The 26,250-nt window shown below is 32.1% G+C and overlaps 1 protein-coding gene across 2 annotated transcripts; it reads right to left on the bottom strand.

The window, feature by feature from the left end:
• Positions 1–1,413: 1,413 nt before the first annotated feature.
• LOC139486413 (uncharacterized) lies at positions 1,414–17,718 on the bottom strand. Of its 2 annotated transcripts, none has more exons than XM_071271283.1 (10): positions 17,648–17,718; positions 17,345–17,401; positions 16,267–16,311; positions 13,486–13,568; positions 11,538–11,609; positions 9,145–9,271; positions 7,979–8,070; positions 4,780–4,848; positions 3,055–3,199; positions 1,414–1,499 (listed from the first exon to the last, which is right to left on the bottom strand). In XM_071271283.1, the coding sequence occupies exons 2-10, from the start codon at positions 17,370–17,372 to the stop codon at positions 1,465–1,467; spliced, it is 696 nt and encodes a 231-aa protein (XP_071127384.1). In that variant the 5' UTR covers positions 17,373–17,401; positions 17,648–17,718; the 3' UTR covers positions 1,414–1,464. The 2 variants fall into 2 exon arrangements, with proteins under 2 accessions (XP_071127384.1, XP_071127385.1); XM_071271284.1 differs by having other exon boundaries at positions 17,345–17,383; positions 17,648–17,713.
• Positions 17,719–26,250: the final 8,532 nt, after the last annotated feature.

The following is a 26,250-nucleotide window of genomic DNA, read 5'->3' on the forward strand; positions in this document are numbered from 1 at the left end:
ATCGGAAAGCCATGTGTTTAACTTGTTGACATCTGAATTTGTCTTCCTACTTGTATTCTTATTTCTCATTTGGTCGATGAATTCATCTGTAGTCATCTGCTCAGCAGCACGAACTCGTTCTTCAATCCGATCTTCCAGTTCTAAAACATCTTGAGCCAAACTATTCATTACTTCTTCTCCCATTCAAATGCTGTGCGTGCTTCGTGGCAAAGCCATGACATGAATAGATGATCAATGTTGTCGTTTGCTGAATGAATACAAACGACAAATCCGAGTAGGGGTGCGATAAAGGGTAGGCATGCGATAAAGGGTAGCCATGCGGTTAAAGTTAGTGGTGTGGTAAAGGGTGCGCATCAAAGTTGCGCGATATGGATTAAACAGCAGGCTATTTATCACATATTCAAAACTACTGTATTTACTACTAAACATATGATAGAAATATATATCGCTACATTAAGACCTGTGTGTGATCTTCTACTGTTGTTTTTACTATGCTCGGATGGTTGTCTCTTTGACACATTCCCCATTTCCCTTCTCAATTGTATCATATATTAGGTAAACAACCAAAACTAACAACGCAAACGAGTTTTTATTTCTTCCCCGTTGCATATATCTAAATTATCTAAGGTACAGCGCTAATAACTAAACGCAAGTCATATCTGTTCTTAACACTTTTAATAATAACTTGAAATGAAGCTGCAGTATGAGTTCCATAATAATTTTCAAAGGGCAAAACTCATTTACAATAGTTGATCATAATTTACTTTCGAAAGTGTCTAAAACATTGGTTGATAAATATAAGATTCATAAAATTCTGACAAGAATAACACATGAATATTTCTAAGGAGCATAACTTGTTTAAAAATAATTGATCGGTATTAATTTTCTAATCATTCCAAACAATTGCTGATAAACAGCTATAATTTAAGTTTTATAAACTTCGGGCATGAATGGCAGACATGAGAGCGCCTAAAAGTTCTCTATAAAATTGTATTTGCAAAGGGCATTACTTTTTTAAAAGTAATAGATCGGCGTTTATTTTTGAACTCGTCCAAAACATTGCTAATACAAATCTACGGTGCAATTTTTTTTAAATGTTTCTGACAAGAATTGTACATATGAGTGTGCTAACAATGCATTTTTTTATATAACTAATGTTTCCAAGGGGCAGTACTCTTTAAAATAATTTATCTGCATTGATTTTCGAACTAGTCTAAGATATTGCTAGAAAACGTATGATATTAGTTTCATAAAAACTCTGGTAAGAAATGTACACGTGAGACCGAACGCTGAATGTTGTTAAAAGCAAAACAGATTTTCGTAACCGATCGTGCCCGCTTGGCCTGTACCTATATCTGCTGTACCGATGATACACGGTGGTTGTCTTGCAATATGTACACACTTGAAAAACTATTATCTTGCAATATCTTTATTTATTTGATATCTTCAATGATTACTACATAGTTATCCACATACAGTAGCGTCGAAGCACGGTTGATCTAAAAAGATAAATAGAACAACTTTACTATTCAACACATGTGTTCGTTAACGATTTCATAATGAACCAGATATGTATCTTATTTTGAAGAAGTATGAACAAAATGACAAATATTATTAATGCGTACATTGTAAACCTATTCATAAAAGCCATTACGCATTGTTTGGTTATAGCAGGAAATACGTTATGATCAATATGTGCATGTTCGAATCAGCCGATTCAAACTTATACAAGCACTTTGTATTAGTCAAAGAATTGGTGTTGATTTCAGTTATATTTCCTCATAATTCTGTTTCATTCGTGTTGATGTAACATAAAGGAGTATGTTTCATGTTATTTAAAAAAAAACACACACAAATAACATATCAATAAGTTATAGGATATGTCTAGATCAAAAACCAAGTGCAGGTGATAAAATTTACCGATGTTTACTGAGAAATCGAACGATGACTATTTATGACATTTATTCATTTAATTTATTCACTGAAATTGATACAACTACTTTATTAGAATGGAGAGTTGTCTCATTGTCACTCATGCTACATCTTCCTATATCTATTTGAAATCTATTTTGTTGTTATAGATGAAACACGCCAGTACTATTAACATGGTGCGCTCTATGTATTGTGTTCGTATGTGTGTATGCTGCGTGCCGATATAATAAGTATATAGTCATCATGTATATATATGTCAAACTATATTTGTCGGCTAAGTAAGGTGTGGGTTGCACACCATTTTTTACTTCCATCTGTCCAAAATCAGAAGCTTGAACTTAATTGGTTGTCGTCAGTTGATGTCCATCACATTTTTTTTATTATTTAATGTTGTTTATTAATTGTTTCACATTGTTTTATGTACATGCCTTAACACACGTTATACTGACTACATGCTTTTTCAAGAAATTCGATTGGTAACTTGAAATTGCTTATTCCCGTTAATTTGAAATTTGTTTATAGTTGGCTCCTCGTCAAGTGCCTTATATCTTATTTTTTCAAATTTACGAAACTTCCATATAAATAATGACGTTATAAAAACAATATGACAGCTATTGCACTACTAACATGTGACTAGTAATGAGTACCAGATACGCTGGTTAATTTTATTTGTTATAAAGGATAATAATTCGGTAAGCTAGATTTATATGTATAACAATGTAAAATAATAAACGATGTATAATATTTGAATGACACATATCTTAAGTGTGTATGAATAAAGAACTGCACAGGCAATGCAAAAGGAGTAAGTGCACTACACCAAGAACACACTTGATTGTTGTTCTACTTATGAGGGCCCTCATGGGGTTTTTGATTATGTGATTACTTGGCCGTTTTTTTAATGATTATTTGATTATTAAGCCAAATATTTCATGATTATTTGATTACCTAGGACTGTATTTTTAGTTTATGATTATTTGATTACTAAAGATAAGCAAATATTTAATGATTATGTGATTATATTGGCAAAAAAATTGTGATTATGTGATTACTAGGACCCCCCCCCCCCCCCATGAGGGGCCTCACTTATTTTAGATAAGTATAAGGATTTACCAAACGTACTTTTCCTGACCTCTTTACATTGATTTCTGTTACAACCAAGCCCGTCACAGCATGCCACACAAAGGACAATGTCTCCATGATCTGCTCTCTTACCAATGGTTGGTGTGTGAGTATTTTTGTACTCTTTTAACCATATATCGCATATCTGAAATATACAATAATCTGATAGATGAAAGTTTCATCTAAATTTTGTCTAGTAAAAATTATGATATGGACAATGGATTGTTATTGATTGTTATATAGTTTGTTTCAAAACGGTATGATCTCTTTTATGGTTTTTGCATCAATCAAGCTACAGATACAAAAAAAATGTCTTTGTTTGAACTGTACATGCAGGGGTTGATTCAGGATTTTTGAAGAGAAGGGGCTAATATTCTGAACGATTGCCGAGCTAAAAAACATAAAATAAGTGTTAAATGCATTTTTTTATATGGTTCATAATTTGGGCATGTATATTCTATAGCGACTGTTAAGTGTAAGGGTTGGACATAATTGATGCTGTATTTTCCCTATTAATTGTCTATCATAAAATAATGATATTGATCCAAAGCTTTGTACTGATTACATGTGGGACTTGTCAGTAAAAACACCGACATGATTTAAGAACGACACACCTTTTTTTTATCCAAATGTTTGTTTGGCATGTTTCACTTAACAAAATTAACGGACGTGAGGGCTTCCAAATTAACCAAAGGCTACGAATGAGACGAAATGTCAAAGAGTTTATGAATTACGGTCGACAAACGGAGACATAAAGGCCACTCCCAGCAGCTCGTTGCAGTTTGGTATTGAACAAAGTATTCAATATATCAGTTCGGCGAAACAGACTTTCCAGTCACACATGCAAACCCCCATCCCTGTCTCTAATTTTGCCTAACCATGTTTGCACTCATTTGACTGAATAAAAGTACCTACGGCTTATTTCTTTAATTTCTAGTACTCATGTTTTCATGTGGTAAAGTCATGGAAATTATAATGTGCACAATTACTCTGCTTTTGTTCGAATCCGTTCTGGTTTTCTAACTTTTTCTCTTTAAATTGTATTTTATTTTAATAATAAGCGAAAAAGGTGACTGTGTGTTATATATCATCGTATAGTGTATACAGTTTTCCTATCAAAGGAATAAGATACTTACCATACAACCATACTACAACCGAAAACTACAAATGACATAAAATATTGATACCCGAAACTTGATTATGCTTGGAAATATTAATTCGTAGAAAACAAATGGGGCTTTAAGTGTTACTTTCAACCAAACAACAAATCTAGTGCCATTTTCATTTTAACTAAGCTAGTTGTGATGCTTTTAAATGCTTCTATTTGCAAGCTTGTTACAACCTGTTACGATATTGCCCATATGATCCAGATAATAACGGGGAACATGTGCTTACGTGTTATAGGAAAATCCCAATCCTCGTGAAACTGGAACATTCCAAATATATATTTAAGATTTATGGATTTATGAGTTTTGAAAAGCGGTATACTACTGTTGCCTTTATTTAAGATCGTGTCTATAAACATTTAAAAATCCTGTGTATAGCATTTCTACGGTTTCGGTACTTATACATCTTCGGATTTCAAATGTTTTGCTTAGAGCATTCCTGATGAAGGTAAATCCAGAAAAGCGCTTCGGACGCAAGAAATTTATAAACGTGTTTTTTTATTTTTTTTTAAAATCCTGTGTATATCATACATTGTACATACAGTTACATTGTACTTACAGATTTCTGCTCACATCCGAGTTCATATTTTATAACGCCACCAGAAAACAACGTCATAGTCTTACATGTCTACAAACATAAACTGATTGTACAGAATGACCTTTTTATCATGCACCATATGAATTTAATTTAGAGCATTTATGCTAAATATTATTATGTAACCATTCTGAACTTAAAATGAAGTAAAATAAATCAAGGAATAAAACACGTTTTAATGATGTTTCTATCAGCCCGTAGTTAATTTTCAGATCTCTAGATAACCTAGTTTTTAAGGTTCTTTGATCAGACTTTTAAATAGAAATATAATTTGTATTTTATTTGAGATTTCAGCCATTACCTGAACTAGCTTTAAAACAAGGGTTATATACCGTCAGTCTTTTCGGATGAGGATTTATCAAGTAAGGGAAAAGGAAAATATTACTAAACAGAACTTCGAGAAAATTCGAAACGGAAATGTAATAATCAAATGGCAAAATTAAAAGTTCAAACACATCAAACGGATGGAAACAACGGTACAATTCCTTGAAACAGGCATTATGTCAGTTATTTTTCCTTTGTTCAGTTGACCTTTAGCGTATCATTTAGTCTGTTTTCTTTAACTTTCTCTTTTTTTCAAAAATGCCTTGAAGCTCGGTATTCTTATAACACTATTCACTTTCCAAATGTTGTGGTTTTCTGAGGTCAGGAATATGACAGCTACTATCCAACCATTAAAATTGTGTTGAACTTTCAATTTTGCTATTTGATTAAGAACTTTTCGTTTCGATTTTTTCTCAGCGTTTAGTATTTCTGTTATTTTAATTTTTTACTTTAAATGCTCGAGGATAAACTTTTATATACAGGACACTGAACCGTGATTTACTTCGAACCATGATGGTAACACTGAAGTTAGAAGTTTTGACACTGAAGTGCGTTCATAATCACCCTCAAGTGCGATGGTGGCAATTTTACGTTATTTTACTGATAGCAACCCGAAGTACTGTGATGGTTACGCTGAAATGTGATCGAATACATAAATTATATTTTCAACCTTTTTCATGTCGATAAAAAGTCTACACATTTGTTAGAAGCAGCTTATCTTGTAAATTAAATAAAAATCGTCGATAATATAAATCCATAAAAAAAGTCATAATTAATAATTCTTGTCATTATATACATGTTATATAAAGTTGTATTTTTACTTTTAAAAAATATAAACCAACGTTCGTATTATAATTTAAGACGCTACATACAACGGTTTCCCCCCATTAAAATCAGTTCAATTCAATGACTAAAACTGTGATAGCTGATCAAAATGCATATGATAAGAGCCTTTTCACTTATCATCGGCGATGAGTTTAACTGAAACTGGTGGAAATATGGAATCTTTTTGAATATTAAAACATGAAAATAACAATGTTGTATCACTACCGAAATAAGAAAATAATTAACGAAAGAGGAATTGAAATAAAATACCTCTTAACTGAAGTTTTGTTTATGCCATTTACTTCGATCCTTTTATACATCAATGGATTTTTACTGCATTTTTTTAAGATGGAATTTCTTAGCATTTTCAAACATGGAAATGATTTATGAATAACGTTCAATACTACCTGCATAGGGTGATTATAAGTATACAGGGATGAGAAACTTTTGTTAGAGTTCTTAAGATTTTTTTTCGTACATTGGATCCGGAAATTTCGAACTACATATAGTCCGCAAAAATACTTTCCGTATTGTGGTGTTAAGCTTAACCCGAAAATCATGAGAGGTGAGTATTTGGATTATTTAAAAAAAAGATGGTATCGCTGTGTAGTGAAAATAGTAAGGATAAACTGTTAAAGCTATTAAATGGAGAGAACAATTCTTCCTTTGGTATTAAAATGTACATAATGACCTCGTAATGAGACCATCTGCAAAGAGCATCACAATGCAGCGTCCCAAACGCACCTCCTTGTCCTACATAAATATCAGATAAGAACAAATATTGGTTCTTTTGTTGAGGGGACAACCATTTGATATTCGGGGGGGGGGGGGGGAGGGTGGACAGGAGGATTTGTTTTTGAGCGGTTAATTATTTTTGAAACTAAGAGGACAGAATATTCATTTTTTGCACTATTGAAACAAGATTCTTCATTGTCATTAAAGCAAGGGAATGATTATTCATTTTCACAACTATATTTATGATATTCGAAAACACCTAATTTTGAAATGATTTGCTTATTATAAACAATACATGTATGGTGTCAAGTCATTATGTACCATTTAATCAGAGTTAATTACCATCCTCTGCAGAAATGAATCTTTTATACTCTCAACTGCATATACATGTATTTCATACATACATAGTATTATAGTTTTGTTGTAACTAGCTTCTTTTAAAAGTATTGGCCAAGATATTTCGCTGAGCTGAGAGAGGCAACCTTTTTTTTACGGGTTTTGGAGCCACTGAAGGCCCAAGAAGCTATAGAACAAATGATGCAAAATCATGCTTTCTGGGTGTTCCGACGACCCATTCATAATTTGAAAATGTAAGTTTTGTTTTAATATTTTTTTACTATATTTTGGTCTCAACATGCTCAAAGCAAAATGTATAAATTTAGTGGAAGACTTTCTAGGGACAACATCAAAAGACCAATTTGAATGATTAAGCAAAATTGAAATTCACATAGTAAAGTCTGTGCCTGCTGGTTTTTTTTAACTCATGATCAAGTTCATAACAAAATTACTAGATTGCAAAAGGAATGCAACATACTACAGAAGGCCAATCAACGAACAAAAGACAAATAAATAAGAAACATTGATCCTGCAAAAATCAGGGCTATATCTGAGGGAAAATAGAACTTGCTTATTGCAAGGCACTCGCCGTGAGCACAATTTGATATGGAGAAAAGCGTTTGGTTTTGAAATTTCCTACATGAGGCATTTGTCTCAATGTAGTTATACGGCCTTGTTAAAATAAAAGTAAGGAAAGGTTTCCTGAGACAATACACCTCAAGTTAAATGAAACCAATATTTTCAGACATTTCAAGTATATTTATACTTTTATTGTTAAAAACAATGGGAAGTGTTTCCCGATTTATTTGGGAAATGTTGATGAAGAATCTGGTTCAATCTAATACTTTAGATTAGACCTGCTGAGTTATCTATTTATAATACATTACAAGTCCTGCCCCCCCCCCCCCAAAAAAAAATATCAAATGGCCGTCCCCTAACTAACCTCTGTTGGTTGACATGACTGGAGATTTGAACAATCCATTGGATCGCTAACCTTGTCACAAATGCCACAAATGGCCCCTTGTACAACAGGTGCTGTAATAAGAATAAGTATTGATAATAGTTATAATGCAACAATGTTGGTACCGTTCATTTTAATTTGATAACATCACTTATTTACATGGCATCAATTACCAATTGATACTATGGAATGTACGAGCAAGCGTAGACGGCAAAGTACATATTCTAAATACATGTTTTTTTTCATGTTTTCTGTCAGTTTCATTAGAAAGGAGATAGATAATATTGTATGTTAAGCTCCGACGGCATCAATTGGTGGATTTGATGGTTGTAAATACCCGTCTACTGTCTCCGTCAACATTTCACCAGTAGACCTAATTTGCGACCATCAAATCCCCAATGAATGCCGTCGGAGTTTAAAATACAATACTGTTATCTCTTAAATATTTTACTAATCATTTTTAAAAGTCGTAAACAAATACATTTTTTAGAAAAAATCCAAAGTGTGTCAACAATGCATTAGTAAGTAGATCAATGGTGTTCATAAATGTTTCTCGTTTTCGTTATTTTGATATAGATTAGACCGTTGGTTGTTCCTGATTAAATCAACTGTTGAAACTTTATAGATCAATGTTCGGTGTGGACCAAGGCTCCGTATTGAAGGCAATGCTTTGTTGACTTAATACACATTGGTACTTGATTGGAGAGTTGTCTGATCTACAATCATATCACATCTTTTTTTTTCTATAGATAAAATCAACCCCCCTTGTTTGTAGATGATTAAAGTTTATCAATTGTTTTATTGAGCCATTTGAATACAGATACACAGCCGTGTGTTACCATTTTAATTTTACTCCTTTCAAGTTATTAAAAGACGTCAAACAAGACTGATTAACATGAAGTTGATTCAAAGGTAAATAACAAAACAATATCGAACGCTTATAAAAATCAAAAAGGGAAAAGTGGCAAAAATATAATTACAGAATTGACTGCACTCCCAGCATAATTCGTTTTTTGCATAATCTTAGACCTTAAGACTTTTATTGGAGAAAAAAGTCGGTTAATCTGGATATTTAAATATTTTTTTAACGAAAATATAGATATCGTACGACTATTTTGGTAATGATTTTTCAGTGAAAAATAACTTACCTTGCTTGCATAAGTAACCATTACACGGAATATTTTTACTATTTGGCGGGCTATTACAGCACTGAGAACACCCAATGGTTCTTTTTGATGCTCTCTTATAAAAAGCACTAGATATCAAATTACACACCTGAAATACAGAAATTAATTTTGATCTAAAACTAATACTCTGACAAAAAATGATAGTATTGAAAATTGAACAAATCCCTCATTTAGCAGACACATGGTTATAACTGATGTGGAATGTTGAATATTATAACACGTGTATTTTCAAATAAACATCCTTCTTAAATAACAACTGGCACGACTGCAAAGTAATCACAAATGACTAAAAAGAAAAGGGTTATAGCTAATTGCATATTATATAACGTCATAACTCTCTGGTATTAGATGATATAGTAATGCGCAACTGCAACCTCAATGTGTTGCTAACTTTGCTATCGAGCGTACGTGGTTTGTCTCGATGCGCAACCCCTAACGAAGATTTCAGTAAAGATCTATTAAGTAATGTAGAAATACTACGCGAATATAAACCGTCGCAATTAAGTAAATCTTGATTTTTTTCTTTATATAACTACATCTCGAAAACAATCGCTGCAAAATGGGTGAGAAGGACTTAATGCAAAAAAAAAATAATTCGCAAAAATAAGTTTGGTTACAGTATGAATACAGCTAGCCGTACACACTTTCAAGTTAGGATGGTAATGTGCTGAATGACTATCCCCGTCTCTATTAGGTAAACCATAGCATTAGCCGTCAAACTGGTAGAATTTCGTGAGAAATGTAAATAATGGCACACATGACTTAGTTTTGTATATATACAAAGAGTTCGGAATGTGGTACAAAGGTACTAGCCAAACTATTCACAGAAAGTGGATTTAAGCAGTTAATTGGAACCATACAGCCACACCATGTAATTGACTTCAAAATACCTTAACATGGAAAATATAAAAAAAAATATAATTAAGAAAACTAACTGTCTAATTCTTAACAAAACAATATACAAAATTTGACAGATACATGTATGGACCTACGACAACCTATTAATTACAGCTCCTGACTAATAACGGATATTTTGAACATGCGGCGGGTTTAAAAAAAAGGATGTGAGCTCTTAATTGTAGTAAATCGATTGTGTGATATCCTTTGCATCTTCTCTTTTTCTGAAACGGTTTCACGAGCAATGGCCATTGTTATACTATTGTTCGTTTCTGTGTGTGTTGTATTTTAACATTGAGTCGTTTGTGTTTTCTCTTATTTTTGAGATATTGAGATAAGACGTGGCACGGTACTTGTCTATCCCAAATTCATGTATTTGGTTTTCATGTTATATTTGTTATTCTCGTGGTGTTTTGTCTGATGCTTGGTCCGTTTCTGTGTGTGTTGCGTTTCGTTGTTGTGTCGTTGTTCTCCTCTTATATTTAATGCGTTTCCCTCGGTTTTAGTTTGTTACCCCGATTTTGTTTTTTGTTATGGATTTATGAGTTTTGAACAGCGGTATACTACTGTTGCCTTTATACCTCAAATCTAGGACAGTGGTGCTACAACATTAAACACTAAAAAACTAAACTGAAGATAGCCTCAGATCAATAGAATCCGATAAATGAAAAAAATACTGAACTCAGCTTTAAATTCAAAACAGAAACACATCTCTTCAACGAAGTCTCAATATGTACAAAGTAAACAATATATCAAAGAACGGTCTTAAACATCGTTAACACTGAACATTAGCTCACACTAAAAGGCAAGCTTCAAACGGTTCAAAAGAGTTTCTCGTATAAAAAAAACAGGAAAACCAATAATTTAATCTATATCAAAAACTAGAAATACTTATGAACTACACCAGACAACCACTGAATAGCAGGCTTCTTACTTATGATTACATTGAGATTGGAAATGGGGAGTGTGTTAAAGAGACAACGATCCGATCATAGAACAGAAAACAGGTGAAGGTAACTAATAAGTCTTCAATGCAGCAAGAAATTCCCTCACCGGAATAACAAATAAATAGACTGGTTCAGTAATAATGTACGTCATACTAAACCATTAATTATACACAAGAAACTTAAAAATAATACAAGACTAACAAAGGCCAGAGGCTCCTGACTTGAGACAGGCGCAAAATTGCGGCAGGGTTAAACATGTTTATGAGATCTCAACCCTGCCCCTATACCTCTAGCCAATGTAAAAAAATATTCTTGAGGACCCGCATCGCATGTACTATCTAGTAATATAGTGTCGCAATTAAAGAAGTGGTACATTAATAAAGACACAATGTTACTGAAAATACTAGAAATAAAGTTAATGTATAACATAGTTTTTAAAAATGACTAAATGCTTCCTGATTTTAGAGAGATAATCCACACAGATATGAGACAAGCTTTTAATCTAATTACTTGTTTTGATCTGCATCCAGCTGTAAACACAGCAGACAGGTCTGGGAGTACTTGCCAATCTAGGTAACATTCCTGTAAACAAAATGCTGGGTATCGTCAGACACATTAGACACTGATGTGCAGTATGGTCAATTCAGTAAATGACCAATGACAGCCGAATGCATAAATTTTTAGGAGTTTATGCTCGTAAAGAAGCGTATTTTTATTACACCAACGTTATAAAGTGATGTTTCATTTTCGCAAGGGCTTAATAGAAAAGGTATGTCGTTCTCTTTGTTTATTATTAGGAAAGGTATGCAACAAAATGATATAACGAATCAAGTTGCACTACAATTGGCAACCCATAAAATTCCAATGAATTGTACATAAATAAATTGGAATTGTATGTAAAACAAACCGTAGTGGAACCAGATTCGTCGACTGGATCAGAATATCCTGTGTCTGTAATCGTACAGAATAACAAGTTGTTGACAATAGTATGCAATTGTATCATCAAAGACATTAGATTACATTTATTTCATTTGTGTTCATGTTTAATCACCAATTTCAGAAACAAACATATTTAACCTTGCAACATTACGTATGTGTCTGTCCCAAGTCAGGAGCCTGTTTTTCAGTAGTTGTCGTTTGTTTCTGTGTAACACTTTTATTTTTCGTTCACTAGTTTGTACATATATCAAGTCAGTACGTAGTTTGCTCGTTTGACTTGTTTTACATTTTTTTAGTTATGGTCCTTTCACAGTTGAATATGCGGTATAGGCTTTGCTCATTGTTGAATATCCGTACGATGGCCTATGGTTGTTAATTTTTGTATCATTTGATCTTTTGTGAAGAGTTGTCTCTTTCGCAATAATACACATCTTCTTTTTTATATATTATATTTGAATTTTTATCACTGCTGCAGTATTTGTAAGCAAACACAGATATGTGAGAAAGTAGTATTCACATTTGAAAAAAAACTGAGCAAACGGAAATCATCAATATGCTATTGAAGTAAAGACAAGTAATATTACTAGCTTGATTTAATAAAATAGATACATTTAAATACCTACTTGAACAGCAGTCACATTCACTAATCTTTAAGTTGATTATCAAATAGTGTACATTATAAATAACAATTTGATTAGTTGCATTATAAGACTTTTAAAAGTTGTTTTACACCCTCTACGTTTACCATGTCTACACAAAGTAAACGTCTGTGTTTGAAGGTTTTTATATCAAATACGAACAACTTGTTTCGAGTAAAAGCAGTCTGTTAAAAATATCATGTCCACTTTTGTTTCTAACAAATTCTAATGAATGTTTTAGTAGTTGCTACTGGTTATATTGAAGAGACTTAATTGCGGTTTACAGACATATACTTTAGTCTGTTCTGCAAACAATTACCGAAGGTCCTAAAATGTACCGCTTTTTTAGCGTAATTTTCAAATTATTATCCATTGACCAATATCGAAATGAAACATAGCTTAAACTGTGACAAGATAGAAAGTAAGCCCTTCTTTTGAAAATGTAGGTTCCTGCATTACGTATGACGTCACAAATAGTACTTATTTTTATTTTCATTGAAAACGTCAACGAAAATGGGTAAACTTCCATCGATTATTGGACAGAAAACATGGAATGCATACGTCGACAACAAAGATATTTCAAAAACATGTTTGTAAATTCATTTTACATGTCTACCTTAATTTTAGTTTGTCGACGCCTAGTTGTTGATAACTAAGTAAACTTAAATTGCTATTGCACAGATGCTAAATACAGTTTTTTTTTTACATTTTTGAAAAGAAAAGCAAATCGGAAATATACTGCTGTGATACATTGTTGGCTACCATATGTATCGTGTTTTTGTCATCTCATGCATTAAAACTATTTCTCATATGGAATAACCTACAAATAAATTCCACTTTTTCGATAACTTGTCTTTACGTGAAAATATAAATGTATTTACTTCAATTCCATCTTGACATGAAGCTATCTGAGTTAGGCAGTCAGTAACATTGACAGCACGATCGCAGAATAAGCAGGATAATCCTAGAAAATCAAATGAAAAACAATATCATTAAACTACGGCCCTCTTTATTGGTTTAACATTGATTTTGATAACAAGCTAAAGCCATAAAAAAAAACTGAGACTACGGTGGTTTTTTTTATATGTATGTATGTGTGTGTATATGTTTCCATTCTAATCCAATAGTTTTGTTCTTTTATTATTCTGAAAAAAAACGAAACAATATAGTAACATTCTAGCAGCGCTTGCATATTGAGTATAAACATACAAATATATATGCCAATTGGAATGATATTCCACAGCAATTGTTCCAGTCATGGTGATAAGAGTAGATGATAACAGCTTGCATACAAGCTCAGATTCTTGACAAGTCTGAACAGAAGAACATTTAGTTATCTTATAGCTCGTTTCTATGTGTGTTGCGTTATAGTTGGGTTTTTGCTGCACTTAAGTGTATCTGTTGTTTGGTTGTTTTCCTCTGATATTTTGATATTTGATGTGTTTTCCTCAGTTTCAGTTTGTAACCCTGTTTTTTTTCCCTCAATCTATGTATGACTTTCAACAAGTGGTATACTACTGTAGCCTTTATTAGTGGAATTTTCAACTATTTACAATGTTTCACTTGTAATACAAACAAATCTGACGTCATGTCACGTACACATATCTTAAAAACTGGGATTCCTGTTCATTTCAATTGTTCATACGCATACGAAGTGTTAAAAAATGTCATGATGAAATAATCTTTTTATTTGTAACAAATTTCCGTTTTCAGCATCTTTGGCCAAGTTGGCTATTGGTTGTCAGTTTTCCATTCATAAAGGTAGCCTATGAAAACAACCGACCTTAGGAATGACAGTTTATATCCTGTCAAGCGCACCTACCGTGCGTCAGGTTTGAACTTCAGAACTTCAGTGTTGACAGGCTTGTGATAAAGTACTTGACCTTTACCTTCGGAATCCTTTCAATATATATTGAAGTATAGACCTCCTTTTGATATTGCTGCAACGCAAATGAATCGAACTTCGAGCAAATAACGAAAAGCCAACATATATTACATCCGTGTGAGGTATTATAGATATGAATACTTTCTGAATGCATAATCATAATATAGATCGGTCATTAATATAGAAAATCTATTTCAAAACTTTGAATTTACATTATTTCAGCATTATATATAAGTTGCTAAACATTTCTGATTTTTTTTTGTCTTCAACTCTCCTTAGTTTTGTACCTTATTTGGACTTTTTAACCTACGTGTATTCTTTATTTTGTGACAAATGCATAAGAAAAGCAGCACGCGGCCACCATTATTGACGCAATTATTATGGCGTGTTTTGATAAATACAGAGAAATCAAAAGTTATGCATTTTCGTCCGTCTCGATCTAAAAGAAGTGAATTCCAGTTCAAAATCGGTGACAATCTACTTCAAATAACTGACACATACAAATACCTCGGTGTAACTTTTCACGACCTAAAGGACTTTAAAGATAATGCAAATAGACTATCAGAAGCTTGAGGTAGAGCTTTAGGAGGAGTTATCTCCAAGATTCATCATCTAAAAGACTTCGGAATTAAAACTTTTGAGAAACTTTTTACCTCTTGTGTAGTACCAGTGCTTGACTACAGCTCTTCGATCTGGGGATACAAAGACTTTGCTTGCTTGAATCAAATCCAGAACAAAGCAATTCGTTATTTTCTTGGCGTCCATAAATTTGCACCGACATTGGCAATAAACGGTGAAGTTGGTTGGGTGAACTCAAAGGAACGACGATGGTGCAATATGATAAGGTATTGGAACAAACTTATATCAATGGACGACACTCGTATATGTAAACGCGTCTTCAATTGGGACTACGAAAAATGCATGAACAATTGGTCATCCGAAGTGAAAAACATTATGTCAGTTATAGGTCTAGAGAGCAATTTTATTACAAAAAACACATGCGATTCACTTATGTGTAAAACATTGCTCAAAGATAAATGCTCCGCAGATTGGCAGAAAGGTTTAACAAACTTTCCGAAACTACGAACATACAGGCTCATAAAATATGAATACTGCTGTGAACAATACATTGAACTTAATCTTAACCGTACTGAAAGATCCATAATAGCGCAACTCAGGTGTGGCATTCTTCCTCTCAGGTTAGAAACTGGTCGTTTTGTAGGTGAAGACGAATGTGACCGTTTGTGTAAAATGTGTAGCGATAACTGTGTGGAAAACGAATTTCATTTCCTTATAAACTGTAACTTTTATAACAATCTGCGACTGCAACATTTCTCACAAATAGACAATTTATGTATACTATCAAATGAAGAACAGTTTAAATATTTACTATGTCAACATCCGAGAAAAACTGCTAAATATCTATTGCAAGCTTTCAGTAAAAGAAAAAACTTTTTATATGAAAATTTTCGATAACATTTTATTTATTTTTGTTCGTCGTACCATTGAAATTCATGTTTAAAGTGACTTATAGACCCAAAGGGTCGGGTGTTCTAATCATTGTTTTTATATCTCACTGTTTTATATAAAATTTTGGGAAAAACACATGTCACTATTATAAATAATTTACTTACTTACTTACTTATTATTTGAAGGAATATATTTATCACTACGAAGAGTCTTATGTCATAACATATTGGGACGATGCTATATTTAGGTAAAGGCAAGTTATACTAAAAGGACCAAGTCGCAATAGTCTTAAAAGGACATTACTCACCATTTACAAAGGATACATAAAATATCCCAACAATAAGAGTTAATTCTAAAAATAGAAGATAATTATATGATTAACAAATGTGTTCTCACATCATAAATAATAATTACAATAAAGATGGATAGTAGCTCTTCTCCAATTTGTTAATGCGGCAATCCATCACATTAAATCGTCTCTTAATGAAAGTCTCAGTAAGTATTCACGTAAAACATAAAACTCTTTTACATTTCGGATTTCAAATGTTTGGCCTTGAGCGTTCCTGATGAAGGTAAATCCAGAAAAGCACGTCGGACGCAAGAAATTTTTCTACGTATTGTATTCAATTTTTAACATGTACCTAACAAGATATGCATGAACTATCTTCTAAGATAAACGAAAATATTAACAGGCCTGAGAATTATTTGATAAAAACCCCAAAAATTACATCAGTATAGTTTATTTGCTCTTTTTCAAATATGGTTTGTTCAATCTTTATTTTAAGAATCTCTAGTGTTTGTTAGCGAAATTAGTTCTCAGTTTCATCTCCTATTTAAAATAGCCATGTCTATCGTTGACATTTTTTTAATAAATGTGTCTTGTCTTTTGATATCTACTATAACATCAGTTGTTAAGACACGCTAAAAAATAGTCTAAAATCTCATGTACTAAAGAACGGATATGTGAAGTTTGATAGACCGATATATATTGTGTGTCAATACAATTTCTCATTTTTAACTTGGCTTTTCTAATTTATAAGTAGAACTTTTACAGTTCAAAAATTACAATTTTAGTTTAAAGTCGCATTTTCAGCTCAATATTTACATTTAGTACTTCGAACAAAATCTCAAGTTTGAATTGAGAAAATAACCACTTGGGAATTAGAAGTGACAAATTGGAACTGAGAAATATCCACCTAAATCCGTGAAATGTTAAGTTGAAAAGACAAATTTGAAATTAGAATTAATAAATGTCTGATTTGAAGAAAAAAAAAGAAAAAATCAAATGTCCCTTATAGTGCCTACATTACCATTTTTTGGTAAAACAAGAAAACTCTCAATTTGGAACTAACTGTATTAATACAAAAACAAAATGCAATACATACCGATTCCAGTTAGCAGTTTCCAGTTCATATTTGTTTTATCTTCAATGAATGACAACACTATTTAAAATATTGAAAACTAGTTAAGTTCAAATTCTTTCACATGTCTTATAGACGCATTTTTTTCTTCTGTAAAAGTACTGTTAAAGTAATGTTCATGTATGGGCAAAAGTTGCATTGGTTCCATTTTACATTGCCTTTGGTGTATACATAGTATATATTAATAGCTTTGGAATCCCTATAAACATTGATAATGGACTTAAACATTAATTTGGAACCAGGTTAACAATATAAATGAGCACTCACATTAATAGTTAAGAGCCCTCCTTGATGTATGCATGACAATGGTTATCGTTTTAAATCGGTGAGTGGCTTATCTTGATTGAACTTAAATTTCCTTCACCTTGTGTTAGTTGTACGTTGTACTTTGGTATTGCATATCTTTGATATAGCTGACTATTACAGTTTATCGAGATCTTTCCTAAAATGTTTAGCAAAGAAGACTGAATATCTCAAATGGTATACTTATCTAATTCTACAATAGTATTTCTGTTAAATTTTCCCGTATATTTTATCATTTTAGTTTTTTGTAATTTTAAACATATTTAACTCGACAACATTCCTAATACATTCTATTATTAGTCATTATTTGCAGATAATAAGTGCATATGTGTTATGAAGGATTGTAACAATGCTGTCGTGCACTTGTATGGGTTCATAAGTGTTTCTCGTTTTCGATTTTATATAGATAAGGCCGTTGGCTTTCCCGTTTGATTGGTTTTACACTAGTAATTGTTAGGCCCTTGATAGATTGTTTTCCGATGTGAGCCAAAGCTCCGTTTGAAGGCCGTATCTTGACCTATATTGTTTTACTTTTATAAATTGTTACTTATATGGAGAGTTGTCTCATTGGCACTCATACTACATCTTCCTATATCTATATACAACAGAATAAATGTTGCACCTAATAATATTGATGTAATAACTATAACATATTATTAGACAATCAAAATACCATATGAGATGCTATACAAATGAAGTCGTTTATAAATTAATGCATCATTTGAAAACCAATTATACGGTTCCAATTCCTTTACGCTTAGTTATACCTAGATGAATTTGGATTTTCTTGTTATGTCCCTACATGTATTAGTTATCAAACTGAACACGTTTTCGAGGCATTGGCTTTCTGAGTCTCGAAGGTGAATACAGAAAAGCACATCAGACGATTGAAAGTTAAGTATTATTCTCAGCTAATGGCACTAGGTTTAATTCACTACTAGGGGATTGTTAGTTCCAAAAGGTACTATCATCTAAAAATTCAAATCTTCAGTACTTACATGATTCTTGAGTTATGTTTTAATTTCCATGCAGTTAATAACTTAATAATAAGGTTTTTACTTCCTTGTGTGAGGTTGGTCTTAAAAGAAAATTGGATTTAAACTCATCAACATTTTAAATTAAAATAAGTAAATTACTTTTACAATTACATTAAAAAAATTATGAAACTTCTGCTCAACATGATGTGACAACTATCGTTTTGATTGTTCACATTTTTACCGAATAATATGAATGTGGATTGATATAAATTCTGAGACACTCACACTAAGTGATTACATCTTGTTTTACACTGTTTGTCATCCCACTGTTACATGTTTTAGCAGAAAAGTATGACAGATGCAGTGATAAGTTAATACAGGTAAAATTACCTTTTGATATATGGTTTCTTGTAAATAGATATAAGAATATGAGGTATGAGCGGCATCGAGACATCTCTCCATCCCAGAAACAGTTTGTACAACCATACCATTAAAGCTAAAAGTATTGCTTTGAACACGGAGCCTCAGCTCAAATAGAACAGCATGCTATCTAAGCCCAAAACGCCTAGCTAAGACCATTTAAACGGGAAAAACAACGATATAATCTATAATACAAACGCGAAACGAGCAACACTGATGAACTTATAAAATAAAGGCTTTTCCTTATACTCATTATGATAATGAACATGAACCTAGTAAAGTCCAATTACAGTATTGTGTTAATTTATTATAAAATCCACGTACTTATGCTGTACGATAAGTTTGTTTGACCAATAAGTGAATTTACAAGAAATACTGACGATCGAATTGCATGTGCTTAAGTTTACAAATATTATGTACCTGTACAGAAACACAATTAAGTACTGTATTTGCAATCTCATGCGTTACTGTTTGACGAGAACTTATCTAAGCAGTGGATAAATAATTTGGCTGATTGATAAATGTTATGTCATCAATGATCTATATAATCCGTCAGATATGTCGATTAAGCTACATGTAAGTGAAAAGTCAGCGACCGATCAGTGCATTATGAACTTACACAGATTTAACTAAAATTCTTAAAATTGAGAATGGAAATGGGGAATGTGTCAATGTATCTGAAATGATCTCTGCAATATGTACATGAGATAATCTCGGACATCGGCGAATTATTTGCTACCAAAATGTTTTAACAAAATTGATCACAATGATCTATTAAAAATATATAAGTACTTTTAACACATTATATGTATTTTTTTCATTATTAGATATTTAATAGTTCTGCTCAACCATCGACGTAATTGCAGAATAATGACATGCAAAACATAGTTGTGTACTTGTAAATATATTGTACAAACATCCATCTTTGCTACGTATTGCATGAAGAATGTTTTAACAAACATGTAAAATATAGCTATATGAAAGCCGTAAACAAGAATGGTAGGACGTGCAAATGACACAAGGTGAACGAGACATACGTGTAAGTTAAATCTAGATAAGCTACTATCCCACTTTAAATGATAAGCATTGCCATTTATTCATCAAGGCGATACCTTAACTTTTCATGTGAGTGCACATTTTTATCATTTACATCAATAGAAATTATGTAGTTGATATGTTGCTACTACGGTAAAGGGAAATTGATAATTTAATATTTTAATTTTTTTTAGAGTTTTCATATATTCTGGTTCTGAGAGGACTTCCTATGTCACATTTCAGGTATTAGTCTTAAAATAAGGCGGGGAATTAATATTTATTAGCTCTTAAAATGAATGTTGGTTCTTGAAATCATATTAATGGGCTCAAATTAATTGAAAGAAAAGCATAAATATATCAATGTATATGTATGAGTTAAATGAATATCTTATCCTTAAAGTGAATAGTTTATAACCCTAGTTTTTGGTAGATTCGTGTTGCTTATTCTTTAGTTTTCTATGTTGTGTCATGTGTACTACTGTTTGCATGTTTGTCTTTCTCATTTTTTAGCCATGGCGTTGTCAGTTTATTTTCGATTTACGAGTTTGACTGTCCCTCTGGTATCTTTGGTCCCTGTTCTATATAATGACAGCAAGAACAATCTAACAATAAAGCTTTATGCAACATGTCAAAGACAGCTTCTTTCTCTACCTTCAATCCAATTTATAACAAATGCAATGCTTCCAAGACTCAGAATGTGAGTGCTACATTAAAAAGCTGGTCATATAATTATATATTGTTTATCGATTAAGTAAAGCTTACGACTCCTTAATAACAAAATGAGTGATGTGCAATAACATTAACGGTACAAATTTTCCTGCACCAGATGCAAATGTAAATGTAAATGTAAATGATTCGTACTTGCACTACGTTTAAACTTTGAAAATAAGAGAACTTACTTGCAAATATACTTAGTAGTCACCACTACAAAATGTTACAAATATTTATTAAGTTAAATCCTTCCTACATTTCAGTAAAATAATTGAGCCGTTGACATATACAGTGTACATTAACCTTTTTTTACAAAATTGAATTGAGAAACGTTTGAGAATTTTAAAAATGTTAAAATGAAATTATGAAACTTATATACTTCATGTAAAGAACAGCAGTACTGTATCAATATTCATTGACCTATACTTTTATAAATTGTGACTTTGATAGAGACTTGTCTCATTGGCACTCATACCACATCTTCCCATATCTATTATTTACTTTACTTAACTTACGCTAATTTCTACTTGCTTTTGGTTTGAATCTGAAATTAATAGTTTGCAAAATTTCCTTTACAGCTTTGTGACTAATTGAAGATAGACATAATATGAACTTGAAACTACTTTCTAGAATCGGTATGTATAGCTTTTTGTTGAAATAAATTTATTTTCCAATTGAAATTTATCTTTTATTAAGCCAACATGGTTAGGAACATTCAATTATTGGAATGTTGCATTATAGATTTGTCTTTGATTAATTTTGATTTAACATTTCTCTGTTTAAATATGAAATATCGATTATAAGGTATTTCATGATAAGTTGCTGGTTAGTATATCAGAATAATAATTTTAAGGGAAAGTATGGCGACGATAGATATTCAATAAAAAGATATCACACATTAGAATATGATAGATGTCGAACCAATGTATTAAAGAGATGAAAATGAAAATATCCCTCCCAAAAAAACAAAAACTGATATTATCATGATTATTACAGAAACAAATAAAGAAACAAATCCGAAGAAAAAAAAACACAAATAAAGATGTTACCATCTAGGTTTATTTAAGGTAGCACAATACAACGATCTTATACCTCCAAATCCCCAGTTTTAAAACGCTGTAACTTTTTTTATAATGCTTGAAAATTTTTGGATAGCTAACAGATTAATCCTTCAAATACATGCAGTCTTAGTATTATACAACAAGTATTGAAAAAATTAAAATGTTAACTGTGTTTACAATACTATACATGAAATGTCCACATTCAATTGAAATCAGCTTCTTCATGGATATCCCGAGAGGGTTGATTTCATTATAGTTTGTTCCTAGAGCCATTATCTACAAAAGGGTGTTTCAGATTTCAAATTTTACATCTTATCAAACATTAGCTATTTTTATGTTGTTAAATTACAGATTAATGAGAGAATGGAATAGCGATAATTTGAGACACTATTTGGAGCTCCTGCTGTGTTGATTAATAAACGTTTTCATAACATCTGTGAAATTATTTGATTTTTTCTTAATAACCATTTCAACCTTTTGATAATCCGTTGAGTTCTTTCAATGTTTTAGTTACCAAAATGACACGAATACCCTCATATGCAGAGATCATCAAATTGCAACTACTTCAAAAGCAGCTTTTCATTCATCTGGCCTATTTTACAACGATTTAATTTCGCGATTTGCACGTTGGATTCATGTGTCTCAATACGGAAAGATACATGTTTTATATATTATCGACGATTATTATTTGCGTCAATTTCTACTCGATGCAGACTTAAAAATACATTGCTAGTGAAAGCTAATTATTTGATAGTTTGTAATGACTGTCATTGTGAAGTACCAAGAACGTATGTGACTTTACAGCCGAGTTGTACATACGTATGCTCATTGTCAAATCTAAAAACAAATCGGGACATTGATCTTTGATAAATAAATCTCCTTAAATGACCGACAACTCTGATTTCAAATATAGAATATCTGTCATTAAACTCTGAAGCTCTTGTTGATTTTATTGACAGCTTACTTGTTGTGAGTTTTTTAAACAGGAAACAATAACAATTGAGTAATAAATCGCTTTTAACAGCCAGTTCCGCACATTATTTTTCAACTTAGTTTATAAATATAGCTAATTAAATCAAACGCCCAAACACATCAAGCGAATAAAAAAAAACAACTGTCATATTTCTGACTTGGTACACACATTTACTCATGTAGAAAATGGTGGATTAAACCTTGTTTTACAGGTAGGTAAACCAGGTTTAATCCACAATCTCACTTGTATTACAGTCGCAACAAATCCCTTTATATTTACAACGATGCATGAAAAAAAACCAAAGAAGTTAAATCCGCCCATACACGTTTAAAGGTTTTTTGGCACGCGAACCGAATGCCCAGATCAACATTGCTATAACGTGAAATCGTGAGTTATCGTAACGATGACGTCAGAATGTAAACGTCACACAGAAAGAATTATAGAATAATGTCGTTCAAAATAGGAAAATAATATACTCTATAGTTCTTTAGGCCGATCTTCTTCAAAATGTAAATTAGAAGTTTAAATTTCCTTCTTGATGCATTTCTATTGGTTCGTTGTGTATTTCTCGTAAAAATTGAGCCACGCCATTATTTATAAAAGAAGCTATACATAAACGCAAAGCATTCGCAAATATGAAAGAATAGAATACAAAAACCAGTATCTCAATTGTCTGTAAAACAATTGAAAGGTCTTTTTATGAAGCTTACAAAGTCAATGCAAAACATGAAAAATTTCAAATTCATTTTTTGGTATTTTTTTCCATGGAATGTTTTTGGTATTGGGTCAAGCATATAACTATGTTAACCTCTTCATTTTCTAAAACATTTCAAGTGGAACCCGGTTGTTGATTCAGAAATGCATGCCTCCGCTCGTAAAATTTCAAACTGCATTACCTCTTTAACGATAGCAGATATCTCAAATCAGATAAGTGATAAATGATCTGCAGTTGAACAACATTAAAGAAAAAAAAATATGGGCAATTTTAGGTTCATCAAGGTCATAACGAATCATCAAATATATGATGCAATAACAACCTGGAGTGGTAGTGCATGGGACTACCACCATTCAACTCAGGACCATTTGACATTTCAAATATCACAATGTCAAGGTCATAGTAAATTGTGAAGGTCAAGTTGAAATTTCATCATGACCTGACATTGACCTCATATTGAAGGTCTTGAATTACTGATCATCTTTGCAGTTTATAGTAGGTTGATATATGTTACGTTTTAAAGAATGTACAAAATACTATACTTTTAAGAATCATCACGTTGTTATTTTTGAACAGACGGTCTGATATTTTTGGGCTTATTGTATAAAATGTAAAGCTCGTCACGAGGAACATTTTATATGCTGTATGTATGCAGCAAACTCTTTTCGTTTTCTATATATGCAAGCATGGAATTGCAGCGTAATTTTTTTTTTGGACTCAGTGACCTTTGCCCTTGGGTGCATATTAAAAATCACATGAATTAAAGATCATTGGTTAAGGTTCGAAGTCTCTTTGACGTCCTGTTCTTGAAACAGAATTTATTTTTAAATTATTTATAATTTTTAAAAGGAAGTTACTCCTTATAAGGTATAATAACAAATCAATTGTTCATGTTTATAATCATTGCTATCTGTTTTTGTACATGCTGTCTTTTTAAATTAAATTCTATCTCTAATACTTTTCGATAAAAATGCAAATAAAAGAAATTGCTTCAAGGGAATATAACTCTCAAAATCTTATACAGCCTCATATGGTTATACATCATGATGAGATCTAACTATTGTTAAAATATGTTCATGATATCTTTAAAAAGAACGAGGGGGTCATGTTAAATAAACTTCTAAAGGGGATTATGAAATCCTATAAAAATTCATCTGGTAACACTTCATGATGAGGTCTATCGTTGGTTAAAATTTGGTATTGATAAATCCCATAGAAGCGATAGGAGGGTGTGCCAAAATAAATGCTAGGAGAAAAAAAAAACATTAGAAAAACAATAAAGTATTTCTTCTCGTAGAATAAAGACCTTAATAATAATAAAACCATAACACAATAGCAAAATGTTTAAGTATGCAGCCACGTCATGAGTATCACAGAAACACAAAAAATCACACGGACAAGGTAACATGAAATATAATGCATACTACACAATGAAGAGATGTATCAATACAGATCCACGTCAAATGGATATCACCAACAAGAAAATAACACCGGTAAAAGTAATATTAATCAATGAAATTGAGGATGGAAATGAGGAATGTGTCAAAGAGACAACGTCCCGACCATAGATCAGCCAACAGCCGAAGGCCACAAATGTGTCTTCAATGAAGAGAGAAACACCCGCACCCGGAGGCGTCCTTCAGCTGCCCCATACACACATACTTTTAATAGTTCAGTGATAATGGACGTCATACTAAACTCCGAATTATACACAAGAAACTAAAATTAAAAATCTTACAAGACTGACTACGGGCAGAGGCTCCTGACTTGGTACAGACACCAAAATGCGGTGGGGTTAAACGTGTAGTTAGCGATCTCAACCCTCCTCCTATACCTCTAACCGATGTAGACAAAATACAAGCGCACAACAAATCGCATTATTAAACGCAGTTTAAGAGAAATCCGAGTTCGATGTCAGAAAAGGTAATAAAAGAAAATAAACTAAAGGACAATAATACATAAATAACAGAAGACTACTGGCAGTTACTGATATGCCAGCTACAGACCTCAATAAAACTGATTGAAAGATTGTGTCTTCATCATATATTTTTTCAACCATAATCCCTCCCGTTAGGGATTTAATATGGGGACGGAGTCCCCAATAACAGTAGAAAATTCAATAAAAAAAAAATACGGGAAAATTTCCCGAATTTTTCATTGTACTAATGAACTCAAAATCGTTCAAATTTTTTTTGTCGTGTTTTGAAATCCCGGACCTGCGCAGAAATGTACAATGTACTTCCTTTTTCCGGTCTCGTTTGTATGAAACTTCGAGTAAAATATATATTTATCAGTCTAGTATAAAATAGGAAGGAACGCGCAATACCAATTTCATTTTTAATAATTCCTTGATATGAAAAAACGTTACCTGATGATAGCGCTTCTTTGTTTACATTGCATATGACGTCATAATTTAAATAACGTCACAACTAAATCCCTTACAACAGAACCAAAATCGGAAACGTTACGGTATTTCCGTTTCTTTTTTTTTAAACAAATATTTAAGTTACAAAAAAATAATTCATACAGACTTCGTCCCCATTTACAGGTAATGCCTGCCTCATATTAATATACCATCACAAACTATATAGGAACATAAAACAGGACATGACAAAAACAAATTTTAGAAAAAATAGTACACAACCTTTTAGTTTCATTTTTGTATACCACTTTTC

Source organism: Mytilus edulis, chromosome 8, assembly GCF_963676685.1.
Source record: "Mytilus edulis chromosome 8, xbMytEdul2.2, whole genome shotgun sequence".
NCBI lineage: Eukaryota > Metazoa > Mollusca > Bivalvia > Mytilida > Mytilidae > Mytilus > Mytilus edulis.

Bases quoted from the DNA above. Each gene is read 5' to 3' on its own strand.
- LOC139486413 (XM_071271283.1), bottom strand. From the start codon at position 17,372: ATGAACTGGAAACTGCTAACTGGAATCG. The intron at 3,200-4,779 runs GTAAGTACAATG...TGTATATTTCAG, and splicing joins TCGGATGTGAGCAGAAATCT to ATATGCGATATATGGTTAAA. The intron at 1,500-3,054 runs GTACGTTTGGTA...TTATCTTTTTAG, and splicing joins ATGTAAAGAGGTCAGGAAAA to ATCAACCGTGCTTCGACGCT.